Raw genomic sequence first — 22,338 nt, 5'->3', positions numbered from 1 at the left:
GACCAAAGGAACAATATACAAATAAATAGGCTCTTGTGGATCCATGAGAAACAGGGACTTAATGTATAGGGCACTTTCTTATGTAAAGCTGCCAGTGTCCCTTTTTCCTCCTGCTTTTGATATCAAAGGAGCTCCAGCTGTTGCTGTCAGATGAAAAAACATCCCATGGTGTAAAAGAGGAACTGATGGAAGGCACCAGTTCATCTGCTGCCACTTGTTCTCATGTTGGGCTACGAGTTTGGAAGGTGTGCAATTACTTCACAACCTGTGCCTTCTGCTGTCCCCAACAAACTTTACCAGTTTTACTCTTCTCCCAGACCAAGTTGTAACACTGATAACTCTTTCTCTCATGACCACATTTCTATTTCAGCCCATGCTCTACCTCAGCCTTCTGAATTTTGCCGGGTGAAAGCAACATATGGTCTAAATAATTTTGATGTGTACAAAACACGAAGCATTAACATTTTCACTGGAGTGGATCAACTCTTAAGATGCTCCGTAGAGAGATAATAATTCACAAAGAAGCTATTGCTGACCACAAGAAAGATGAAGACAATATTTAGTAAGCGCACTCATGAAAAGAATGAGACCACAGCAGAAATAGAACAGCTTGCATAATATTTAATCTCCTACACTGTTTACAGAATTTGCTTAATGATATGTATACAAGAATAAAAATGATCATAGCCTATTCTCTAAATGCCTGTGGGCAATAAATCTAGCAAGTCAAACTATTTAGAAAGGCTCCAAAGTGGTAAAGCCCCCTGAGCACAGAAACACAGTGCAGGGAGGTCCACAGGCTTCACTGATCCCCCTTCATTATCTTACAGAGCAAAGAAGAGGCATTGTCTTTTCCCATCTCTTCAAAGACCCCACAGTGGGGTCCTTCAAATGCCAGTGGCAATCCCTGAGGTGGATTCTGAGGTGATGATAATGACTTTCTCATTCATATTTCATTTCCTTGCCCTTTTAAACATAATTACAATCTATGCTTAACTTTAAGATATTCATATAAACTGCACAAAACCTACTATCTCCTGTGAATTTTTGTCAGATCATTAGGACAGCAAGGGTTAAGTTTTCTTGACTTCAGTAACTTTGTTCAGCGTGGCCAGAAGTACTAAGTGTCACAGTGCTTCATTTTGTTCTGTAGAAGACCAGTTGCTAAATTAGTTCATCATTAAGGAAATATGTGAATCCAGTTACATTTCAACACTCTAACAGTACCTGTACGGACTGGGGCAAATCCAGAAGAAAAGTGAATCTTCCTTGCCAAACCAAGGAATTATTTCATCCACATACAACTTGAGCATTCATAGATATGAACTTTTAACCTGTGATCAAACATAGTATTATCAATCATAATTGTAACCAACACTAAAAATTCTATTAAAGCTTTTTGCTTGTTTGTTCCCAACTACCATCTCTAAAATGTTTTTTTCAGGGGCTATTCTGAACTCTTCCAAAGGGTATGGGATCTGATAGTTCCTCTAATCAGGAAACTCCAATACAGTTGAAAACAAACTCAATTAATGCTTGTCTGTCTGCCAGAATTATCAACATTGGGAATGACACAAGAGATCTGCAGCTGAAAATTTTAACATGCCACAAGCCAGATACTAACTCCAGAAATAAAGCCTAAGCATCTCCATGCCTGAGGTATATCTTGACTGCTGGCATTTTACAGCACTATCCCTTGTTGTGGTTCTCCAATTTTTCAGCACTTTTCTGGTCTGTTCATCTTTCCTCTCAATGGAGATTACAATGTTGTAGCAAGGCAGCAACGTAGAAAGAGATGGTCTCTACCCAAGTCCTGGACCCGATGTGAAGTCAGGACTGTTTGGGACACAGACGCTGAACTGGGAAGCTCTCCCAGTCATGGAAAAAGAAATTGTGAGTCAAGCTAAAAATAACACTTGGCATTTTTATTCCTTGCAGTGATGTTTTTACATTATTTTAATTCAGTCTGAGAAACGCTTCTTATTGTCAGCTCATGATAAGGTAAAAAGAGTAGCTTTATTTTTGGATGCGCAACATAATGTACGAAGAACATAATCTATGATGCAGAACACTATGTACATTGTGCATTATGCTCCAGGAGATGCTCACTGCTTTTGAAATCACCTGGAGCTTAAACATGGATCTGGGTAATAGGCACAGTCATCCAAAAATAATCTGAAGCTGTCTTTGCTCCGAATGCATAAAAAAAACCCCCCACAAATGAACAAAAAAAATCCAACCTCTTGACACCAATTTTCTTCACTTCGTGACATTAAAACCGAGTATTTCAGCGTCCAGCTAAACACAGAACAGCGTGTGCTCGTTCATGTCCTTTCTGCAAATTATACTGTGCTCCTAAGCCCAGGCTGTGCACTCCTGCTTTGAAGACACAGCATTCCTGCTTCATTTTACAGATGTTTTAATTAAAAGTCCTTGGCTACTAAGCCATCAACGCACTTTGCCTCTGCTGGCCAGCCCTCTCCTCGAAGCTGCGGCAGCCAGACACACGACCAAGCACCCAGCAGGGCTTGTAGGAGCCCTGTCCCCCGAGACAGCGGGCCCCCCACAGCCGCCTGGCAGCACACCCCGTACAGGGAGGGCCCAGCGCCACCAGCACCGGGCCCCTGCGCTCCCTGAGGCGCCGCGAGGCCCCGGCCTAACATGGCGGCGCAGGGAACCCCAGCCCGGGGGCGGCCTGCGTCGAGCTCCCTGGAACGGGCCGACCCTGCCCCACCATCCGCGGGGCGGGGCGAGGCGGGGCGAGGCGGGGCGAGGCGGGGCGGGCCCAGCCCGCCCCTCCCGGAGCAGCCGCCACTTCTGCCGCTAGCGGAAGCTCCCCCTTCCTCGCGCGGAAGTGACGTCCCCCTGCCCCACCCCCTCGCTCCCTCCCTCCCTCCCTCCTTCCCCCCTCCCGGCGGCGGCCTCGGAGCCGGGCGCGGCTGGCGGTGGCGGCCCGGGCGGGATCATGGCGGACGGCGTGGACCACATCGACATCTACGCCGATGTGGGAGAGGAATTCAACCAGGTACGCGCGGCCCGGCCCGGCGCGGCCCCTCCCCTCCTTTCCCTTCCCTTCCCTCGCCCGCCTTCGCCGCCTGCAGGGCCCTCAGCGCTGGGCCGCGCCGCCATTGTTCGGCTGGCTCTGCCGCCGGGCTTTCCCGCCGCCGAGTGCGGGGATGTGTCCCCTCCGCTCGGCGGGACGGGGTGGCGAGAGGCCGCGCCTCAAGCCCGTCCCGTCCTTCGGGGGCCATCGGGGCCCGGCTTGGCGGGGAGCGCCGCGCCGCCCGGCCGCGGTCTGTGAGGGGAGGCTGCTGGCGGGCAGGGAGGGAGGCCGCGGTGCGCCGGCGGCCAGCGCATTCCCTCCCTCCCTCCTCAAGTGCCCGCGCCGGAGCGGCCGCGGATCCCTCTCCCGCCGCGGGTCGGAGGAGGCCCTGGAGGCCGGGACCCTGCCGGATGCGGTGGGGCGAGCGGCTCCTTCCCGGCGGCGGAGGGGAAATACTGCCATTGTTCGCAGATGAATAAAAAAGCCGCCGAGCGGTAGCAGTTTCTCGCCGCTCTTTGCGGGGGAGGCAGAACTAGTGCAGCTTTATTCTGCAGCGCTGGAGAAACTGTCTTACCTTTTTTAATATATTTTTTAAAGTTATTTCTTATTCGTTGTTCTCCTACTCCTTACAAAAGTCACGCTGCTCATCATTAGAGGAGAAGCTCGTATTTTGATGAGGAAGTGGGAATGAAATAAACAGAACTTCTCTGGATTACAAGTAGTCCACTTTTCTAGTTCTTTTTTTACCCCTTATCTTTCCCAAAAAGCCGTGTGCCTGCTTTCCTCCCAAAACCTAATGTTCATATCAGTTCTGTGTGCCATCTGTCCTGGTTGTGACTCCTGCACTTCTCCAGGTTGTGTTGCCCCAGATTGCATTGTTCTTGCCCTAGAACCTAAATAACCGAGAACACTGCACTTTCGCACATTTTCTGGGTTTACTGAGTCCGTGACCAATTGTATGCCTGCCTGCCATACAGAGAACTGCAAAATAGGTAATAGGTTATGGGACTCACAGTTAGTTTTGATATCAACTTATAACTATCTCAGGAAACTTTAATTCTTTACTAATCTTCTGAATTATTTATCAATAAATAGCTAATCTCATAAAGGTATACTATAAGAGAATGCCCTACTAGAGAGCAGATGATGGAGAGGACTGATTTGCTCTTAGTTTGTCTTCATGTGAAGGTTTCTCCCTTAAAATTGAAGACCCGTTATATGAATTTAAATGGGGGTGAACTCTAGTAAAAATACTGGTCAGCATAAGAGTACATCTCTTCAGTTTCTTTAATAACGGGGGTTTGTTTTAATCAGTTCCAGGTAAAACACTGATAACAAATCAAGTTTTTTCAGAAAAAAGTAACTTGAATCCAGTAGCGTTTGTGTAAATCCACGTGTGCAGAAGCCCTCAGAGTAGAATAGTTTTGTGCTATGAGTATAGTGCAGACAGATATTGCCAGAACAAAAGTGACAGGGGTGCTCTGTTTCACTGTCCTGGTCTACTCAGGTTATGATTAATATGGATATTCCTTATAGCCATAGTGCAAAGAAGGATGGTGATACATATGAGGCTTGTGATGATTTGATTTAGCTTATTCCAGCGCTCAGGAGACCCTTTTACACTTTTCACTGTATTCACTCTAGCTGTTCTCCTGCTGGGGCTGTGTTTTTGCAGTCTGCTTCCTCAGTTCGTGAACCTTGCAAAATATACGGCAGAAAAGTGAGAAGGAGCCTAGTGCACATTTTCCCTCAGCTTGGCTTTGAGTTGGGTTGGTTTGGTTGTTGTTTGGGTTTTTTGGGGGGTATGTGTTTTATTATTTCCCCCCACCCCCCAAAAAAAAAAAAAAATAATTGCTGTTTGTTCTTTTCCAAGTTTCATTTTTGTGACTTTCATTTTGTCTCAGGACCTGCTCAGTTGAACTTTTACTTTAAAATAGAAAGATGTGCTGGGGGAGATTGACACCTCTGCACTTTACCATTTCATTCTGTCAAGAACAAAAGAAAGCTAGTTGTTACGGTCTACAGTATTACTTGTTACCTCTAATTCTGACATCATTGTGATGTCCTCTAGAAGCTTCTATTCATGAATTACTGTTTCTGATTTGAAGCTGACAGCTTAAATTTATAAGATGGGACATGGTTCTGCGTATCTGTGGATGGTTGAAGATGAAAGTTGAGAAAACGCTGTAGGGAGAAAGTGATTTGTGTTATTAATTTGATTACGTAGTGGATATTTTACAGAACACCCTATTTTTAAGGAAATGTATATGTGTAAAGCAGTAAGCTATTGATTTTGGATTGTGTTGCAGTGTGTTCATTTGACTTACCAGTATTCGTTTGACTTGGACTATAGGAACCCTTTCCTCTAGTTTTACCAGTAGCACGGACTGAAAAATATACTGTGTGGCTTTGTTCTTCTGGGTTCAGTATAACTGTGTTTATACCCAAGCTAGGACAGAACTTTTGTGTGCATCTACAGCAAATGGGTCATTTAGGACTTGCGGCTGGATGAGCTTCCCTTCATTGTTCTGTCTTGTTCTGGGCCTCGGGGTACTTGTCCTTGAGGATCTTCGGGGATTTTTTTTAATGCCTTTTTCTAGAAGAAGGTGGGAGGATGGGATGTTCTGTTTGATTAGTGCTAAATGAACCACAGGTTATATGGGTGAAGTAAAGACCACAGAGCCACGGATTTACAAGCTGGCTAAGATGGATGACAACTGAGAACTGTGTTGGGATGTGTTCAGTGTTGGTTGCAATGAGCTGACAAACTTGACTTGAAGTCACATCTTCTTAGTGAAAATACATCTTCCCCATTCCATCTGGAGCTCATCAAAACTATGTCTGTGTTGCCTCTTCATTAACTTATTGTTTATCGTAATCGTATTCTTCTTTGTACTTTGGCTTACAGCTTTACTCAATTTGGCTCCCACCAGTTGTATTTTTTTTTTTTAAATTATGTTTTCTTTTTTCTCTCTTTTTTTTTTTTTTTTGAGAACTCGGTTGACTCATTTTCCATTTGGTTCTTCTAAGCTGCCTTCCCCATACAGTAGTCTTTTGTATTTGTTTAAAGTCTTGTTTTGAGACTAGAGTCTCAAAAGTTTAATACTTCCTGCATACATTACTTGTGACCGGTAAGAAATAAGTATTGCGTGGCATACTTTGATCTCCTGGCATATGTTATACATCTTGCTCTTCAAGAAAGAGAGATCTGTGCTGCACATAAGAACTGCATTATCCGTGTGCAAATGGCTGAGGCTGGCATTTTCTTGATGGCAGAAGACCACAGTAAGATTTGGGTCGCTTTAGCAAATATTAGGGTGTGGTTTCATACACAAAACCTTCGACTATCGGTGCATGATACTGAGATGATGAGCCTGTGCATGAGGCCAACTTGGGTCTGACTCAGGATTGCCTGTAACTCTGGCCAGCAAACAGGGTTACTTTCCTGCGGTCATAAAGATGTGACTATGCATTCTCAAGTTCTCTGATGCTCTAATCAACCTTGCATTTCCCAAGTTTGTTTTGTTGTCTTTTTTCACATACACACATGCATGTAATTAAACAGTAAAAAACGGTTTTATTATACATTATTTACTGTAATCTATGCAGTAAAATATTTTTTTATGAGTATACATATGTTTTAAAAATTGTTTTCTATCCTCTGCTTGGTCAGAAGGATCTCTTACTTCAGTGCTGTGCAGAAAGCGCTTGCTTTGTTTATACTCTAATTAGTTGCATTGTGGATATGTCTAAACATTCCTGTAGTGTTCTAGTTTGATATTTAAATGCTAACAAATTAAAAATGAAAGAGTTCTGACTTTGTATTTTGTAACTGGATAATAAAAGTGATTTAGCTGGAGTAAGCAGCTAAGGGGCTAATTATCTGGAAACCTCTGTGGCTACAGATTCTTAGGAATGTGTTAGTTACTCTCTTGACTCCTTGCCTATAACGCGGAGAGGAAAATATTTTTCTGTATAATAAATAATAAAAATAGTGGCCATATAAAACAGGTTATTAAAAACAGCCTTTATATCAGGAGGACAGTTGTCTCATTATGAGAGGGGATGGACATATTGTGGTGTAATAAATTTCTACTCAGAAGTGGCAGAGCTGTCCTGCTCGTAAAAAACATAAGCTGGCAGACTTGCATTTATTGTAAAATGCATACTTAATACCTTATTGCATGTGTATTTTGTTAGTTCTGTTGATAAGCTGCCAGGGGTATGGGGAAAAGATAACCTTTGTATACTTGCAAATATTAAACTCCAAAGAAAATTCGAGACCATCTCATCTGGCACCTCTTAGCTTTGTCCTAATGCAAACAGCATTGCTATCTAGGTTTAACTTATACTTTTGACTACTTGTGAATTTTTAGTTACTCTATTTGACAAGGGATCAGATTGCTTAAATTTATAGTGGTGTTGTAGAGCTGGGAGCGTTTTGGCCTGTAGAGTAAACGTGAATCTTATGGTCTAACAAACTTGTCCACCGTGGTGGATGTTTCTGCCACAGGCAGTGTGCTATTTTAGAAACATCAAAGGCCTACTGTTTAGTAAGGTTCCTGTCTGTGCTCAGGCAGCTAATCAAAATCAGAAAGATTTTTGCTTATCTCTTTAAAGTGATATTCTTCAGACCTTCAAACTCTTTTAAAAGTGAGGATGCTAACGTGTCTTTAGAGTTTTTGACCACATATATTGTAACTTGAATAAAAAAAAAAAACGGATAAGGGACAAGATGGATAATTTGCTTTTTCCTAATTGAATGGATTTTTTTTCAGAAACAATAGTAATTTTTTATGACATTTTATTTAAATCACTGATTTTTATTTTTTAATGTATTTTTGGAGGTGTATTTCAGTGTTTAACTCATAAATTGAACAGAGCTGTGGGGGGAAAAAAGCAAGTCTCATATGTATGTATAGTTTCAAGAAATTTAGTTTAAAAAAAAAATAATTCCAAACCAGTATTTGTAAAGGGAGTGACCAGTTCTCTGCAACTCAGAGGAGTATGGCTCCTAAGTTCCAAAAATAATAACATTTTTAATTTGTCCCTTCTGGATGTGACTGTGATGCTCCGTGTGTTTATCACTTTCATATTGAATGTTGCAAAACACTGCAATCAGTAATTAAAATAGAAAATATTGAGGAAGGGCTGAGTAACTGAAAGTGTAACAGCTAGTCTGGCATGAATCTTTGAGAGCATATCTTTTCAGTATGCTTTTTATTCACCCAGTCCCACTTAAAATCACAGAATGTGGAATTTTGGTCCTGATTTTCCATAGCAAATGATCTAGCATTTCAGACTGTGGTCTAGTTAAAACATGGGCTTTGGAAATGTATTGCTGCTCTGAGTTGGTTGTAGAGGGGGCCAAAATAGCAATGCTGACTTTGTTTCTTAGCATGTTTATCTGTAAGATTGTGAATTAGAATTGAGCAGAAATTATTTCTCTTCATGCTTGATAGTCTTCTCTTAACTAAGGAAGTCGGAAGAGGTCAAAACCAATTCCTGGTATGGGCAGAGCATCTGTTGAAGTAGCTTAGAGAAGTAACGCTTCCTGTATTTTTTCTTACTCTTCTGCATCTGGGAAAAAAGGGTGTGTTTAGGTAAGTTTCCATGGTACACCTACGAAGGAGGAAGGGTTGTTGGATCTTGTGCAATTGCCATCAAAACACCTCTCTTCCATCTACACTTGCAGTTGCTGACTTGGATCATTCTTAATCACCTCACCACACACCTTGTTGACAGAGTGGTAACTGAATGAATTCCATGCTGGCTGCAAAACCAGCATGATGTAGGAAGAGATTATGGTGAATAACATCAGGTTTTGTCGTGTCTTTATTGATTTAAATTAAGGCACTGTTTTGATTGGGCCCTTTGCCCCCCTTCCCCCCCCCTCCCCCGAATTACATGCTGACTGCGCTGCCCTGATAATTCTTTCCCTCCTTTGATAGTGACTTGAAAGTCTATGTGATAGAAATGATCTGTTTGAGGAGTTTCTTGCCACTAGAGAAGTGCAGCAGAGCTGTGGGCTGTTGCCTCCTCTGGCATTTTTGGCAACACTGACCTCAGCCTTCTTGGAGTGATAGGCTTGAGTACATCTGCTGCAAGACTGGGGGCTGCCTGTTTGGATCTGTCTACCAAGACTAAATTCTACTTCCCTGAAGTCATCATCTATACACACAGATGACTAGAATTACTGCACGTTTAGCAGAGGATTTCCTTAATTGCCTTGTGACATCATCCTTAATCTTCTTGTAAGATGCAATGTTCAGGCCTGTCCCAGGCAGTTCTTTTGAACTGACTTTCATTTCATTAGCTATGGTGATAGGAGGAATCAAACTGAGAGAACTGGACAGACTAGGTGAAAATATGAAACACTTAATGATGATAAACTTACCTTAAGAGAGATAAATTTTCTGTTGAAGTGTAGGGTGTATTGGGACAGTGCAGTTTACTGAGGAACAAGTCTACTTGACTAACAATGCCAAAACTTAGCTTATCTAGGGGTTTGGGGGGGGGGGTTGGGTGTTGTCTTTTTTATTTTAGTAATATTCTTTCTGTATGACTAGCAGTTGATAGTATTTTCATATTTTCAAGACAGATAATCATCTGGCAATGGTTGTGGGTATAGTGGGTTTTCAACCAAGATTGCTAGCTTTGCAGCCTGTTTTCTTTGGAATCCAACTTGATTCTCTCTAGTTGTCGTATCTGGTACCTTGAACTATTCTGTCTAGGATGCTTATGTGGGTTTCTAGATACAAATTCATGAGATACTGGATGCTGAAATATCTCTGATCTCAAAACCCGATGACGTGGTTTCTGTGTTGGATTAGTGTGGAAGAGCCGAGGAACCCTCTGCAGGCTTTTGAAGTCCAACTTTTGCATGTGGCAAAGCAGCCTGTGAAAATCAATATAAAAGCTGAAGGTTAACATTAAACATGATGAGATTCTCCTCAGCTTTGACAGATCACTGTTGTTCACTGAGAAGTTACTGCCTTCCTGTCGGTAGACATTTAGATGGTGCCTCTCTCTCACATAGATTGGGTGATTGCTAGGATGGTAAAAAAGGATAGCAGAATCCCATTGTGGAGTTGATCACCATTGAATATGATGAGTGACAGTATATAAGATGAAAAATTACAAGTATTAAAATAAGTCTTTGTTTTAAAAATAGTTTCTTAATGCAAATATATAATACACAGCTTCATCTATATTTGAAATGAAGCAATCCCACTGATTAAGGTTACACTGTGGTTTTAGAAAAGTTTTTGCATGTTTTTGTGAAGGAGGTTATTATCACTTGCAGTCAACATGACAGTACAGCTGTCTTTATAAAAAAAATTAATATGGCTTGGTAGTAGCACATCAGCAGATTGAGGCGGTTGGTGCTCAGGCCCCCCTGTCTACATAACGCACTGTTTGCATACTCTGCTTCAGAGTAAACTTAGTCTGGCCTTTTGGACCAAATATTCCTACCTCTGTTATGAGTCAAAGCTGTCTGAAGGACCACTGATTGATCTTGACCCGTCTGTTCCCATTTAGCAGGTAGGATGCAGTTGTTGAGCACATGAAGCAGAGCGTCTGGAAACTAACTCTCAGGTTTCCATTCCCTCTAAAGGAATGTAGTTCACTTGGCCAGAACTGTGCTGTAACCTCTACCAACCTAAGGGAGAAGGGGGTGATTCACTACAGAACCCCACGATGCTTTTCTGAACCGAAATGTTTCAGAGGGAGCCATGATGCTGTAGAATAGTCCCTCTGTAGCCCATGAATAAATAAATGTTTAATAAACACAAACCCTTGGGTTTATTACAGTTAATGAAACAAAATAGAATTGTCCCTGTCTAGACCCTCTGTGAATGAGGAGATAAAAATCAAGTTAGAAATGCAGTAGAAATCTGAAAGGTAGAATGTTGTGTTTGAAAGTAGGGCTCCTCTAGCAGCTTGATCTGTTTATTCTACCAAGTGTTTTGATGGAAAAAAGATTTGCTTGAGAGTGGATGTTAGCCTCTCATTTTGCATGTTGTTCATGCTTGCTGATGGCTATAATTCTGGGAGTAGGGGTTGTGGGTTTTTTGGACTTCTGCTGGTATTACAAGGGCAGAAGTATTGCAATGCAAAACAGTGGCCAGAAGTTGTTTTTTGTTTTTTGTTTTTTGTTTTTTTTTTCCCCCCTGTCAGTTTAGAATATAACAGAAGTCGTAGGAATTTTCTACACTTTAATGTGGATGAAACTGCCTTACCTTTTCAGCAGGGATGTTGTGTAGGTGTTGGATCAAAGTTACAATGTCTGTGGAACGTGGCAGTTATCTCAGCATTTTGTTTCAAGTAAGTTTTAAGAGTGTTTAATTAATCAAGGTGTCTTTTGTATTTCAGGAAGCTGAATATGGTGGGCATGATCAGATTGATTTGTATGATGATGTAATTTCTCCATCTGCAAATAATGGAGATGCCCCAGAAGATCGTGATTACATGGATTCTCTCCCACCGTCTGTTGGGGATGATGTAGGTAAAGGAGCTGCACCAAATGTTGTCTATACATATACTGGAAAGAGAATTGCCTTGTACATTGGAAATCTTACTTGGGTAAGTATCTTATTACTATTTTGGTGTAGCCAGGAGTTTTAAAATTATGAATTATTTGTAAATATTTTTGGCTTAAAAATTGTTTTACCTGAAATATTAGGAGTACAGCAAAGCAGGTGGGGTTTGGTGGGTTTGTGGGCTTTTCTTACTCGAAATTTAGTGAGCCTGTGTGGAGCTGTCTTGTCTAAAAAATCAAGGAAATTTCCAGTAAATATAAACTTCAAGGTTTCCTCTCAGGTTTTAAGTGTTATGAAGGGATATTTGTACTACTATCTTTTTAAGGTTTTCAGAGAACTGAATGAAAGAGGAGAACAAGTTTAAACTGTGCAATACTTTGTGCCTGTAGATAATTTAAGGCTACTGAATGAACCCATTTTTTAGTAAACTCTTGCTGAAGTTTTTAGTTTTAAAAGGAGCTGGAAGGTTCTCTGAGTTTTTCTTGAAATTACTTTTTGCCTTTTTCTGCTTCCCTTTTTGCAGGGCAGTGACTCTTAGAACAAAACTATTTTCAGGTTTTTGCCTCGAGGCTTATTTCTGTGGTCTTAGGAGTTAACAGGTTTGGGATAACTCATTAAATTGCAGTTGCCCTTAAAGCAATTACTTCTGTTAGCATTAAAGCATTTTAAAATCAATTGCAGTTAAGCAGACAAAAGTGCAAGATCCGGTCAGTAGCTGAGTTAACTGGAGTTCTTATCTGTTTATCTGAAATTCAATTCCTCCAGGTCCACACATGCAAAACTCTTGTTCAAGGTTTTTTCCCTTCTGATTAATTTCTTACTAGTGCTAAACTTGCAAAAGAGTATTGGTGCTCAGGTGTTTTTTCATTAGTTATTACAGTATCATAGTTTCAGGAGCTAATAGGTAAGTAAAGGAGCTGTTGACTTAACAGTTGTACCATTCTAAAATGTATTAATGGACTCAGTAAAATGCACATGAATTAGCTTAACTCATCTGAGTTAAATAACACAATTTATAAAGCAGGTAGGCCAATGTTCAGCAGTTTGTACCTGTTACTCATTATTTGGTTTCACAAATGAAGTTATACAAAAAAGGTGCATTTACCTACTTTAGCATTACTGTTGTGTTTGTTATCTCTGCGTTTAGCTCTCAGCAAAGTAATTTGCTGAATTTTTAAAAGAAGCCTTGATTTGAGGGAGATCAGATAAGTAGTTCAGAATCTTGAAAGCTTGCTTTGCACTTCCCATATGAAATCTAAAGAAGCAGTGAAGTTAACAGAAGTAGGAAGAAACCCATAAGTATTAGTGTATTTTTGTATCTTTGGATACGAGTGAAATTGTTAAACATCACATAGTAATTAATAGGAAGTTACAGTAAGTAGGTTTGGTTAAGTGGAAGCATTTGTTTCTAACCATAGTTTCTGTACTAGTTTTGGTTCTTTTTGTCTGTAAATTGTGCTATTTTTGTGCAAATAATATGTAGTTCACTAAACTCTCACTAGTTCTCATAAAGAGCACCTGATTAATTTGATGTTTAAAATTGACTTTTGTGTGGAAATAATAGAATCAGTGGGAGAAAAATTGAATTGTGTGTGAAAAAAGAAACAGTCATTGAAATAGTCCTGTTTAAGCCTATACTCTCAGAAGACAAAAGTTATGCAAATGCAAAGGTTTTTGGGCATACTGTAGCTGTTATACTGTGTGGAGGGGTTGATGCGGTGTAGTATATGGGGAAGTGTGTATATTTTTAAAATTAATTTTCTGAGACTTATAAAGTATAAATGACTGCTCACCGAAAGTCAGAAAATACTGACAGCCTGAATTAAGTATTCCTCTTGACTGATTTCACGCACACACAAAAAATCCATGGAAAACAGTTGCCCTTTTCCTGGTCTTATAGATAAGCTTTCATAGTTGAATATTAAAAATATTTTTCAGTGGACAACAGATGAAGACTTAACTGAAGCAGTTCATTCACTGGGGGTAAATGATATTTTGGAGATAAAATTTTTTGAAAATCGTGCTAATGGCCAGTCTAAAGGGTAAGAACTTGTAATTTGTTGTTTTTTTTCTGTAAATGGGCTGAAGTTTGGGAGGATGGAAATCAGGAAAGAGTTCTCAATTTTCATAACTATCAGTATGTGAATGGATAATCTTTGTTAGTTTAAATTTCAGGCATAAATTTTCATGATGGTATTGTGTGTCTTATTATTATGCAAGTTAAATCCTGTTGGCCATCTTCATTAAGACTGTTTCTAGATTTCATTTAGGGTGGTGGTGATGCTTGTTGTTCCTCATAGTGTGAATACTGTTCCCCCAACCTCCATTTTTAAATCTTTCTTTATGTCTTTATTTTCCGTTAACTGTTGAAAATGAGCGCTTGAGCCCATTTTTCACTGGCAACATAATCTTCCTTGCATGAATGTACCTTTCTCTCTATTTAGTAGTAATAGGAACACAGTGAATGCTAATAATAACTTTATCATATTAATCATATAATTCATGTATAGTGTATTGATACTGTACCAAAAAGCTGCTTTTGTTGTGATATATTTTGATACATCTTGTACTTAACGCTTTTGGTTCTTCTTATACGTCCTAGAATGAGTTAGCTTATCTATTCTGAAAACTTGACTAAGACCTGTGAGACAGCTTCTGTATTCTTTTGCTTACTGAATTTAACCTTTTTCATGAGGCACCGGGATATCCAGGAAAGGGAAAAACTGTGGTGTAACTTCTTTTCTTTTCTTCCTTTCAGGTTTGCCCTTGTGGGCGTGGGATCAGAAGCATCCTCCAAAAAGTTGATGGATTTGTTGCCTAAAAGAGAATTGCATGGGCAGAATCCTGTTGTAACTCCGTGTAATAAACAGTTTCTGAGTCAGTTTGAAATGCAGTCAAGGAAAAGTAAGCCTTTCTTATTTGTTGTGTTGGAAAAACAGAAGTTTATTTCAAAAGTAGTATGGCAGTTTTTCTCTCAGCATCTGATAATTTCTACAGAGTTTAAAATAGCCATTAAAAACTTACAGTCCAGGTGAATGAAGTTGCATCTTTAAACAAAGATAATCCTCTTAAATAAAAAAATCATTTAGTGCGCTGAAGAGCTGCTGTTTTGGCAAGAGATAGCGCTCACTGAAAGAAGGTTGCTCCTTGGTGAAACTGTTGTCTTACAGTTGGAGAAGCTTTCACAATTTCATGCAGATGTAATTTTTAAAAAAACGTAAGAGCATTTAGAATTTAACACTCGTAGACAAACTGAACTAAATTCTGATGTCTGAATAGGCTGTGCTTATGACAGAATGAGGAAGAGAGATTCTGTGTTGTACTTTCCTCCAGCACCTCATCTTGTGGTTCCCAGTCCTAATAGTTGGTGGTCTTGGGCTGCCTTAAAGGAAGGACTGACGTCTTCCCAGATGCTATTCCATTACTATAGGGCATACGGAAACACTGCTGTATTTTTCTTCCCCAAATGCTTTGGGTTTGGGTGCCAAGGAACAAGCTGGTGCTCCTAAGGTCATGCTTTAGCGCTGCGTAAAACTTTAGGTCAAGTGTTGTAAAGCTTTAACCTATTTTGATTTATGTAATTACACTTTTGCTTTTCCATTGCAGCCACACAATCTGGCCAGATGTCTGGGGAAGGTAAAGCTGGTCCCCCAGGAGGAAGCTCACGAGCAGCATTTCCACCTAGTAACAGAGGGCGAGGCCGTTTTCCAGGTGCCATTCCAGGTGGAGACAGATTCCCTGGACCAGCAGGGCCAGGAGGGCCACCACCACCTTTCCCAGGTAAAATAATTCAAAGGTGGAGTTTCAGTTTCATTTGTGTTTTCTTGTATTAGTGCAGCATGCTTCTTTGGGAAATGATATAGATGAAGGCAGTTCAGTAATGTGCTATAATCAGGGTTCGCAGCTTGATTGTGGGATTCAACAATATTTTTGTTGATATTCAAACAGGGAGTTGTACTTCCTAAATTTGATAGCAATATAATAACATTTTTTAGAGACATACTTTATAATGTGGCAAAGTACGTATTTTTGAAGTATGAAAAAATTAAGATAGCTCATATTAGCAAGTAGACTTGTCTTTAGTGCAGTGTAGTTCAGATTTTCTGATTTGCTATATGGGGTGGGAATGCCTTTGTTGCAGAGCATGAAGTAATTCTTTTCCTTACTGCCTTACAAGTTTGCACATCATCAGAAATTCAGCTTTGATTCATGTCGACTGACAGGTCTGTTAGTTGGCACTTAGAATAACACAGATTTGAAGAGGAGGGGTTCATGTTTAGTCAGGTATCTCTCATGGGAAAGAACTGTTAAACAATCAGGCTTGCATTGCAGTGAAGTTCTTATTTCAGCTTTAGTATTTTTAATAAATGTCATTCAGTAGTAAATCATCTACAGCAGTCAAAGGGACATGGTCAAATTGAGAAACTACTAATGAGGACCTGAAAGTAGTTTGGATACTGCATTTAACTTACCTTCTCCAATATAGTTTTTCCCATATTTTTAATTTATATTGTATCTTATGCCCCATATGAAGGAGTAGTTGCAGGTGTAAGTAGGATGTGATGTTTTCTAGTTTTTGTAAGCTTTTGGGGATTTTGGTCACAATAGCATGTGATTAAGTGATTGGGGGGCGAGTTGTCAGTTTTCCAATTAATGTTGTTCTCTTTAGATATTGATAGTCCAGCAACTGTTAAAAAATTTCTAAGCTACTGGACCCAAAGTGGGACCATGCATGTCTTGTGTAAGTTGCAAATTTTTCAGTGAGGGTTGTTTGTTTTTTTTTTTTTGTTGTTGTTGTTTTTAACAATTTTTAAAAAACAAGAATTTTAATTATTTTGCTAAGTCTTTTATTTCTTTATATTTAACTCTTTTTTTTTTTCTTTTTTTTTTTTTTTTCTCCTCTTTCTAGCTGGACAAACTCCCCCACGTCCACCTTTAGGTCCTCCTGGCCCACCAGGCCCTCCAGGTCCTCCACCTCCTGGTCAGGTCCTCCCACCTCCGTTAGCTGGACCTCCTAACCGTGGTGACCGTCCACCACCACCAGTTCTGTTTCCAGGACAGCCTTTTGGTCAGCCTCCACTTGGGCCACTTCCTCCAGGCCCTCCACCACCAGTTCCAGGCTATGGGCCACCACCAGGTCCGCCACCACCTCAGCAGGGTCCACCTCCACCTCCGGGTCCATTTCCCCCTCGTCCACCTGGTCCTCTTGGGCCACCCTTAACTCTTGCTCCTCCTCCACATCTCCCTGGACCACCTCCAGGTGCTCCACCACCTGCACCACATGTGAATCCAGCTTTCTTCCCCCCACCTGCCAATAGCGGCATACCTACTTCAGACAGCCGTGGCCCACCTCCAACAGATCCGTATGGCCGACCTCCACCATATGACAGAGGTGACTATGGGCCACCTGGAAGGTGAGTGCTTTTGGTGCAATGTGCTTGGTAGCAGATTTACTCCTCTTGTAGGAAATGTTTGATTTTCCCTTCTAATACAAATGTTAGAAATAATGAAAAATAGGACTGGAAGGGATCCCAACAGCCTTCTAATTTGCCCCTTTTCACTTTTTCAGTGAAATATCTCTCAGAAACATGTTGGTAGCAGTAGGAAAATCCTGAAATGTAGCACCAGTAATCTCGCTTTCCCTTTTCAGCTCTGAGCTGCTTGTCTTCAGTTTGTATTTGGCAGTATCATCGTTCCGTGTGTTCTACATGTAAACTTATATATCACTTCTTATGCAGCAGCTTCTGGTTGTGCTTCTGTCTTAACTTGAAATTCTGACGTGTACCTTTACCATTGTGCTTTGCAAGCTGTCTTTTTAGAATGCTCTGGAGTTGTCCTTTTTGAATATGTGCGTTACATTGAGCACAGTGCTATGCCAAGCTCATACCGTTATCGTCTTTCAGCAGCTCTGCTTGTCCCTTTTTCCTTCAGGATTCAATTCAAAGTGTGTCTTTGTCCCAAAAGCCACACGGGAATTAACTGCAGGACTTTTATCTTCCTTTCCTGTCAAGATGCTTCTGCTCATTTGGTGCAGTCTTGCTTGTTTGTAGCAGTGGCTTTTCCTACAGGGTTAATCCTATCTGGGACAGAGTTCTCGAGTCTTTCTGACTTGAGTTGTGAAGTTTTTAACATCTTGTTTGAACAGTCTTTCATCTGTGCTTTCAAGCATCTCTGTCTTGCTGCTGTTTCTCGATTGTCACCATATTTGTATTTGTCACAGAAGATTTTGGGATAAATTATAAGGCACTTTTTATATATAGTTACATTTGGATTTTTCAGTTGTGATTTTACTGCTAGCATAAGACACACTTCTTGTTTAAAATGTTTTCTGCGAAGACACTTTGCTTTGATTCTTTTATCACAAAGTTTAAAAAATTCCATGCATCTATACATACTATGTTCATACAGAAAGTATAGAAATTCAAGCATTTGGCTTAATTGCCTGAAATACAATAAAACTATAAGGTGTTGGTTATTTTTTTGATGGACAGAATTGAGGTTGTCTGCAGTTTGTAGAATGTCTGGGGAGGGAAGGAGTGGGAATAGGACAGTATTAACTTACTGTCCAGTATTTTCATTAATAATGTTAAAACTATCATCCATAACTATTTAAATTGTCATTAATTATATATCATAGGCGTTTCACTGGAAATAACATGTCCATAAGAGAAAAATTACATATTCCATTCTATGGGAGGCACACGAAAAATAATACTCAAAACTCAGGGAGGTATGAATTTTTAGACATTTCCTCTTATGCTAAACTGGCTATAGGATCTTGTTCCACTTCTTGCAATTAAGAGGATAGCATTGCTTATTATTCTGCATTTTCTTTCTACCAGAAGAACTAACACTATTCTAGAAATACCAAGCAGTGGGCCAGTTTAACAGTCTCAACATTTCTCTAACATATTTCTCCAAATTTTCTATATGATACAGAGACTGGCTAATAGGACACTGCAAACTTTTGGGAAAAATTTTGTGTAGGTTAACTTCTGTTACTTTGGAAACCCTATATAGGTAGCTAATAATTAAAGTAAAAAAGTGTAATGAGTATGAGGATTCTGCTTTATTGCTTTCTCCTTACTGTGACCGGTTTGGAGATCAAATTTGAGGACCCTGAACCTGACTGGAAATAAAAAATAAAACCAAACAAAATTAGCTATAAAATGTTGAAGTATCATTCATAAAATGGAGTGTTTTGAAGATGATAGACTATGTTTGCTTTTCATAAGTTACAGCATTCTGGTCTTAGTTAAGATCTGGGAAACAGGATCATATAGTTCTAATTCCATTACTGTTAATAAAAATGATCTCTAATTTTGCTCAAAGTTGCATTGCCTATGTACGTGTATTTCCACATCCATTCAATTGGGATAATGTCTACTTCAAGGATTTTACGAAAATTTGAAATATTTGTAAAGCACAACATTAAGTGCTGCTGAATCTTCAAAATAGATGGGATGAACAAGAATAAGTATTTATACAGCAATGTTTTAATTGTTTTTTACCTTTTTTCTTATTTTACTTTTTTTTTTTAGCGTTCAGGATTTTATACTGTAACATGGTCCTTAACAAAAAAAAAAAACAAACCAAAACCAAACCCAGATCCTGCTTTCTTTTCTGTTTGTCACTTTGCTTAAAGTTGCAAACTTGGATTGTTAAAACTGCAATGATATCTTTGTACATTTTTCTTAACCTTTTAAATACTAGTTTTATTGCTTGCAGAGAAATGGATGCTGCAAGGACACCTCTAAGTGAAGCAGAATTTGAAGAAATCATGAATAGAAATAGGGCGATCTCAAGCAGTGCCATTTCGAGAGCTGTATCAGATGCCAGTGCTGGTTAGTAAAATTCAATTAATGTGTTTGTTATTCTACCCAACTAAAAAGAGTTTATAGTTTTTCTGTGAGGAAATTTGGAGTCCTGAAGCCACATTTTCCAGGAGGCTGAATTTAGGTACAACCTATGACTGATTTTGTACTATGCTCCAATTAGTTTCTGAGAATGCATTCTGAGAACTGATCTGGATAGTATTTTAATATTTGGTTCTACAGTAAACGATCTGGATGGCTGTTGAAGAGAAGATGCTCAAAGTGGTAATACTATGACAGATATACAGATATCTTTGCTTTAAATTGCATAATACTCTGGTCATGATCTTATGTCATTTTCAGGTGACTACGGAAGTGCTATAGAGACCTTGGTAACTGCAATTTCCTTAATTAAACAGTCCAAAGTATCTGCGGATGATCGCTGTAAAGTACTTATTAGCTCTCTTCAGGACTGCCTTCATGGAATTGAGTCCAAATCTTATGGTTCTGGATCCAGGTAAAACTTTCCTCTTCCATCTGCCCTTACTTACAAAAGGGAAGGTGTAGGGCAGGACTAGTTCACAGAGAAGAAACGAAGTCATGTAAGACGCTTAATGATTTGCTGGGTTGCACAAGAAATGTTTCGAAGAACCAAATAGGGGTTTCCCAAACACAGCTACATTTTATTGACCCTTTTTTCAAAATTGATCTGACTAGCCAAAGTTTAACTCTCAGTTTTATTTGGTGTCCGTTCCTGCATGGTATTCTTGAAAAGTGTAGACTTCAACATAGAATTATCCTTTATCAATTAAGATGTCCAGTACAAAATTTTTATTAGAAGTTGCTATTGAAAATCAAGGTTGAGGATATTTGATGCCATTTTTCATTTTGCTTAAAAGTGATTTTCTCCACACTTGTCACAGTAGTACATGTGAGTTGGGCTGTGGGGGGAGTTGGGCAGAATGATTTATTTATTTATTAATTATTTTATTTATTTAATTTTTTTTTGCCTTTTGTCATACGATCTAAAAATTGAGAGTAGGTAGATTTGGAATTCATGGACTCTTCTACCTAGTACAAATAAGAGATTGATATTTCTTTCAAAACTTAAATAACGCCCCTTTCAGAGTTAGGACAAACACTGAGCCTCTAGTTCATTTGGATATTGTAGTATTGTAGTTGGCCTTGAATATTAAAAACACAAAGACAGCTGGTTTTGGTACATACTGTCAGTGCACAGATTGGCAGCCATGTTGTAGTGATCGTTTGAGGTGTGGTGCGTTCCCTCAGCTGATTTCAGCCACCTTGTCCACCATTCTGAGTAGAATGTAGTATCATTTCCTTGATGGATTAGAAAGCAGATGCACCTTACTATCTGTAACTGAGTTCTTAGCCGTCACCTTTTATACCACCCGTCTTTCATGTTACATACAAAACCATATCTGTATCACAGTGAACAGATATTTCTCTCACATTCTTTTTTGATGAAATTCGTACCCATAAACAGAACACAAAATTGGCATGCAGCAGGTGGCTTCTATTTTGAGGAAAAATTTAATGAAGTAATTTCTTTTAGAAGACGTGAGCGATCCAGAGAGAGGGACCATAGTAGGTCACGAGAAAAAAGTAGGCGCCACAAATCGCGCAGTAGAGATCGTCATGATGACTATTACCGGGAAAGAAGCCGTGAGAGGGAGAGGCATCGTGATCGTGACAGAGATCGTGACAGAGAACGAGACAGAGAGAGAGAGTATCGTCATCGTTAAAGAAGGTGAGCATTTGTTTTGTGTTCTTAACTTTACTGTTACTGACTTACTAAAAGTAACTACCCTAGGTTTGGGATTATTTACACCATTAATATCTGCATTTAAATGGTCCTGCAAGTATGTACTGAATCACTTTCTTCTTGCAGCATCTGACATGAACGTAGGTAAGTAACAACAGGTAATTGGTCTTGGGAGAGGGAGGGAGTGTTGGTGTGATTATCTTCTGCAGTTTGCATGCTGCCTTTTTAATTTTAGGTACTATTAATGTTTGCAGTTTGTATGAAATGCAATTAAACCAATTCTAAAAAAAAAAAAGCAGTAAGCCAGACTGGTAAGTCTGCTCTCTTTGTAATTGTAGAAGATTATATTAAATTTATTGGTTGTATTTCTTATTTGTATTTTAAAATGCTAATTTTGTATTTAAAAATCTACTTATGTAAGGACTGCAGCATTTAGCCCTTCATACATCCTGGGTGGATTATTTCAATTTAGGGAACGCATGTACATACAGTTGCTGTTCTTGCACAAGTACAACAGTGTTTGGGGTTTGGTTTGGGGTTTTTTTTGTTGTTTGTTTGTTTGTTTTTTTTCCAAGTGAGTTTTAATCAAATTCAGGAAATATAGCCATAGTTTGCTCTTTATTTTATGAAATGTGCCTTGTCAGTATCTTCCACCTTCTAAATTCAGGTGTTATTTTCAATAAGATATATGATCAGTTGTTCCCCACCACCCTGATTTTTTCATTCCCTCCCTTCTCTGATAGGAAAGTCATTTTCTGAAGTCTAGTAAACAAATGTATGATGCAAGGATCGTTTCTTTTGTGGTTGTTCACAAACTAATGTGTTCTTTTATTTCATATACCTGCAGTCTCACGTGCATCAAATGTCTAAATAGCTACAGAGTAGCATGCTAAATATTGCTTTTTTCAGTGTACTGCTGAGAGCTTTAAAATACATGGAAATGTTCATCACATTATATAATGTACCATTTTGAGGATTGGGAATTCAAGCTACCCATGATTCCTTATATTTGACAATTGGAAAAAACCTTACCTATTAGTTTCTCTACAGTAGTCTTCCCTTTTTTAGAAGAATTTCCCACTGCATGTACACAAAAATTGAAGCTTGCAGACTTGCTTGTCTGCCAAACTTCCATTTCTTCAGTTTACGCTC

The 22,338-nt window shown here is 39.6% G+C and overlaps 1 protein-coding gene across 3 annotated transcripts in view; it reads left to right on the top strand.

The window, feature by feature from the left end:
• The first annotated feature begins 2,912 nt into the window (after positions 1–2,912).
• CPSF6 (cleavage and polyadenylation specific factor 6) overlaps positions 2,913–22,338 on the top strand; it is a 31,208-nt gene continuing 11,782 nt past the window's right edge. Inside the window, exons 1-10 of one of the 3 annotated variants that reach the window (XM_074165838.1) lie at positions 2,966–3,025; positions 11,420–11,629; positions 13,525–13,628; positions 14,345–14,490; positions 15,193–15,366; positions 16,496–17,000; positions 18,224–18,316; positions 19,315–19,430; positions 19,764–19,917; positions 20,977–21,171. In XM_074165838.1, coding sequence (XP_074021939.1) covers positions 2,966–3,025; positions 11,420–11,629; positions 13,525–13,628; positions 14,345–14,490; positions 15,193–15,366; positions 16,496–17,000; positions 18,224–18,316; positions 19,315–19,430; positions 19,764–19,917; positions 20,977–21,166 — 1,752 coding nt within the window. In that variant the 3' untranslated portion in view covers positions 21,167–21,171. Of the gene's footprint in view, positions 3,026–11,419; positions 11,630–13,524; positions 13,629–14,344; positions 14,491–15,192; positions 15,367–16,495; positions 17,001–18,223; positions 18,317–19,314; positions 19,431–19,763; positions 19,918–20,976; positions 21,172–22,338 lie in introns of all 3 variants that reach the window. The other 2 variants (XM_074165857.1, XM_074165846.1) reach the window with 2 other exon arrangements.

This window comes from Numenius arquata, chromosome 2 (genome assembly GCF_964106895.1).
Source record: "Numenius arquata chromosome 2, bNumArq3.hap1.1, whole genome shotgun sequence".
Classification (NCBI taxonomy): Eukaryota; Metazoa; Chordata; class Aves; order Charadriiformes; family Scolopacidae; genus Numenius; species Numenius arquata.
This window is presented reverse-complemented; position numbering and strand designations above follow the sequence as displayed.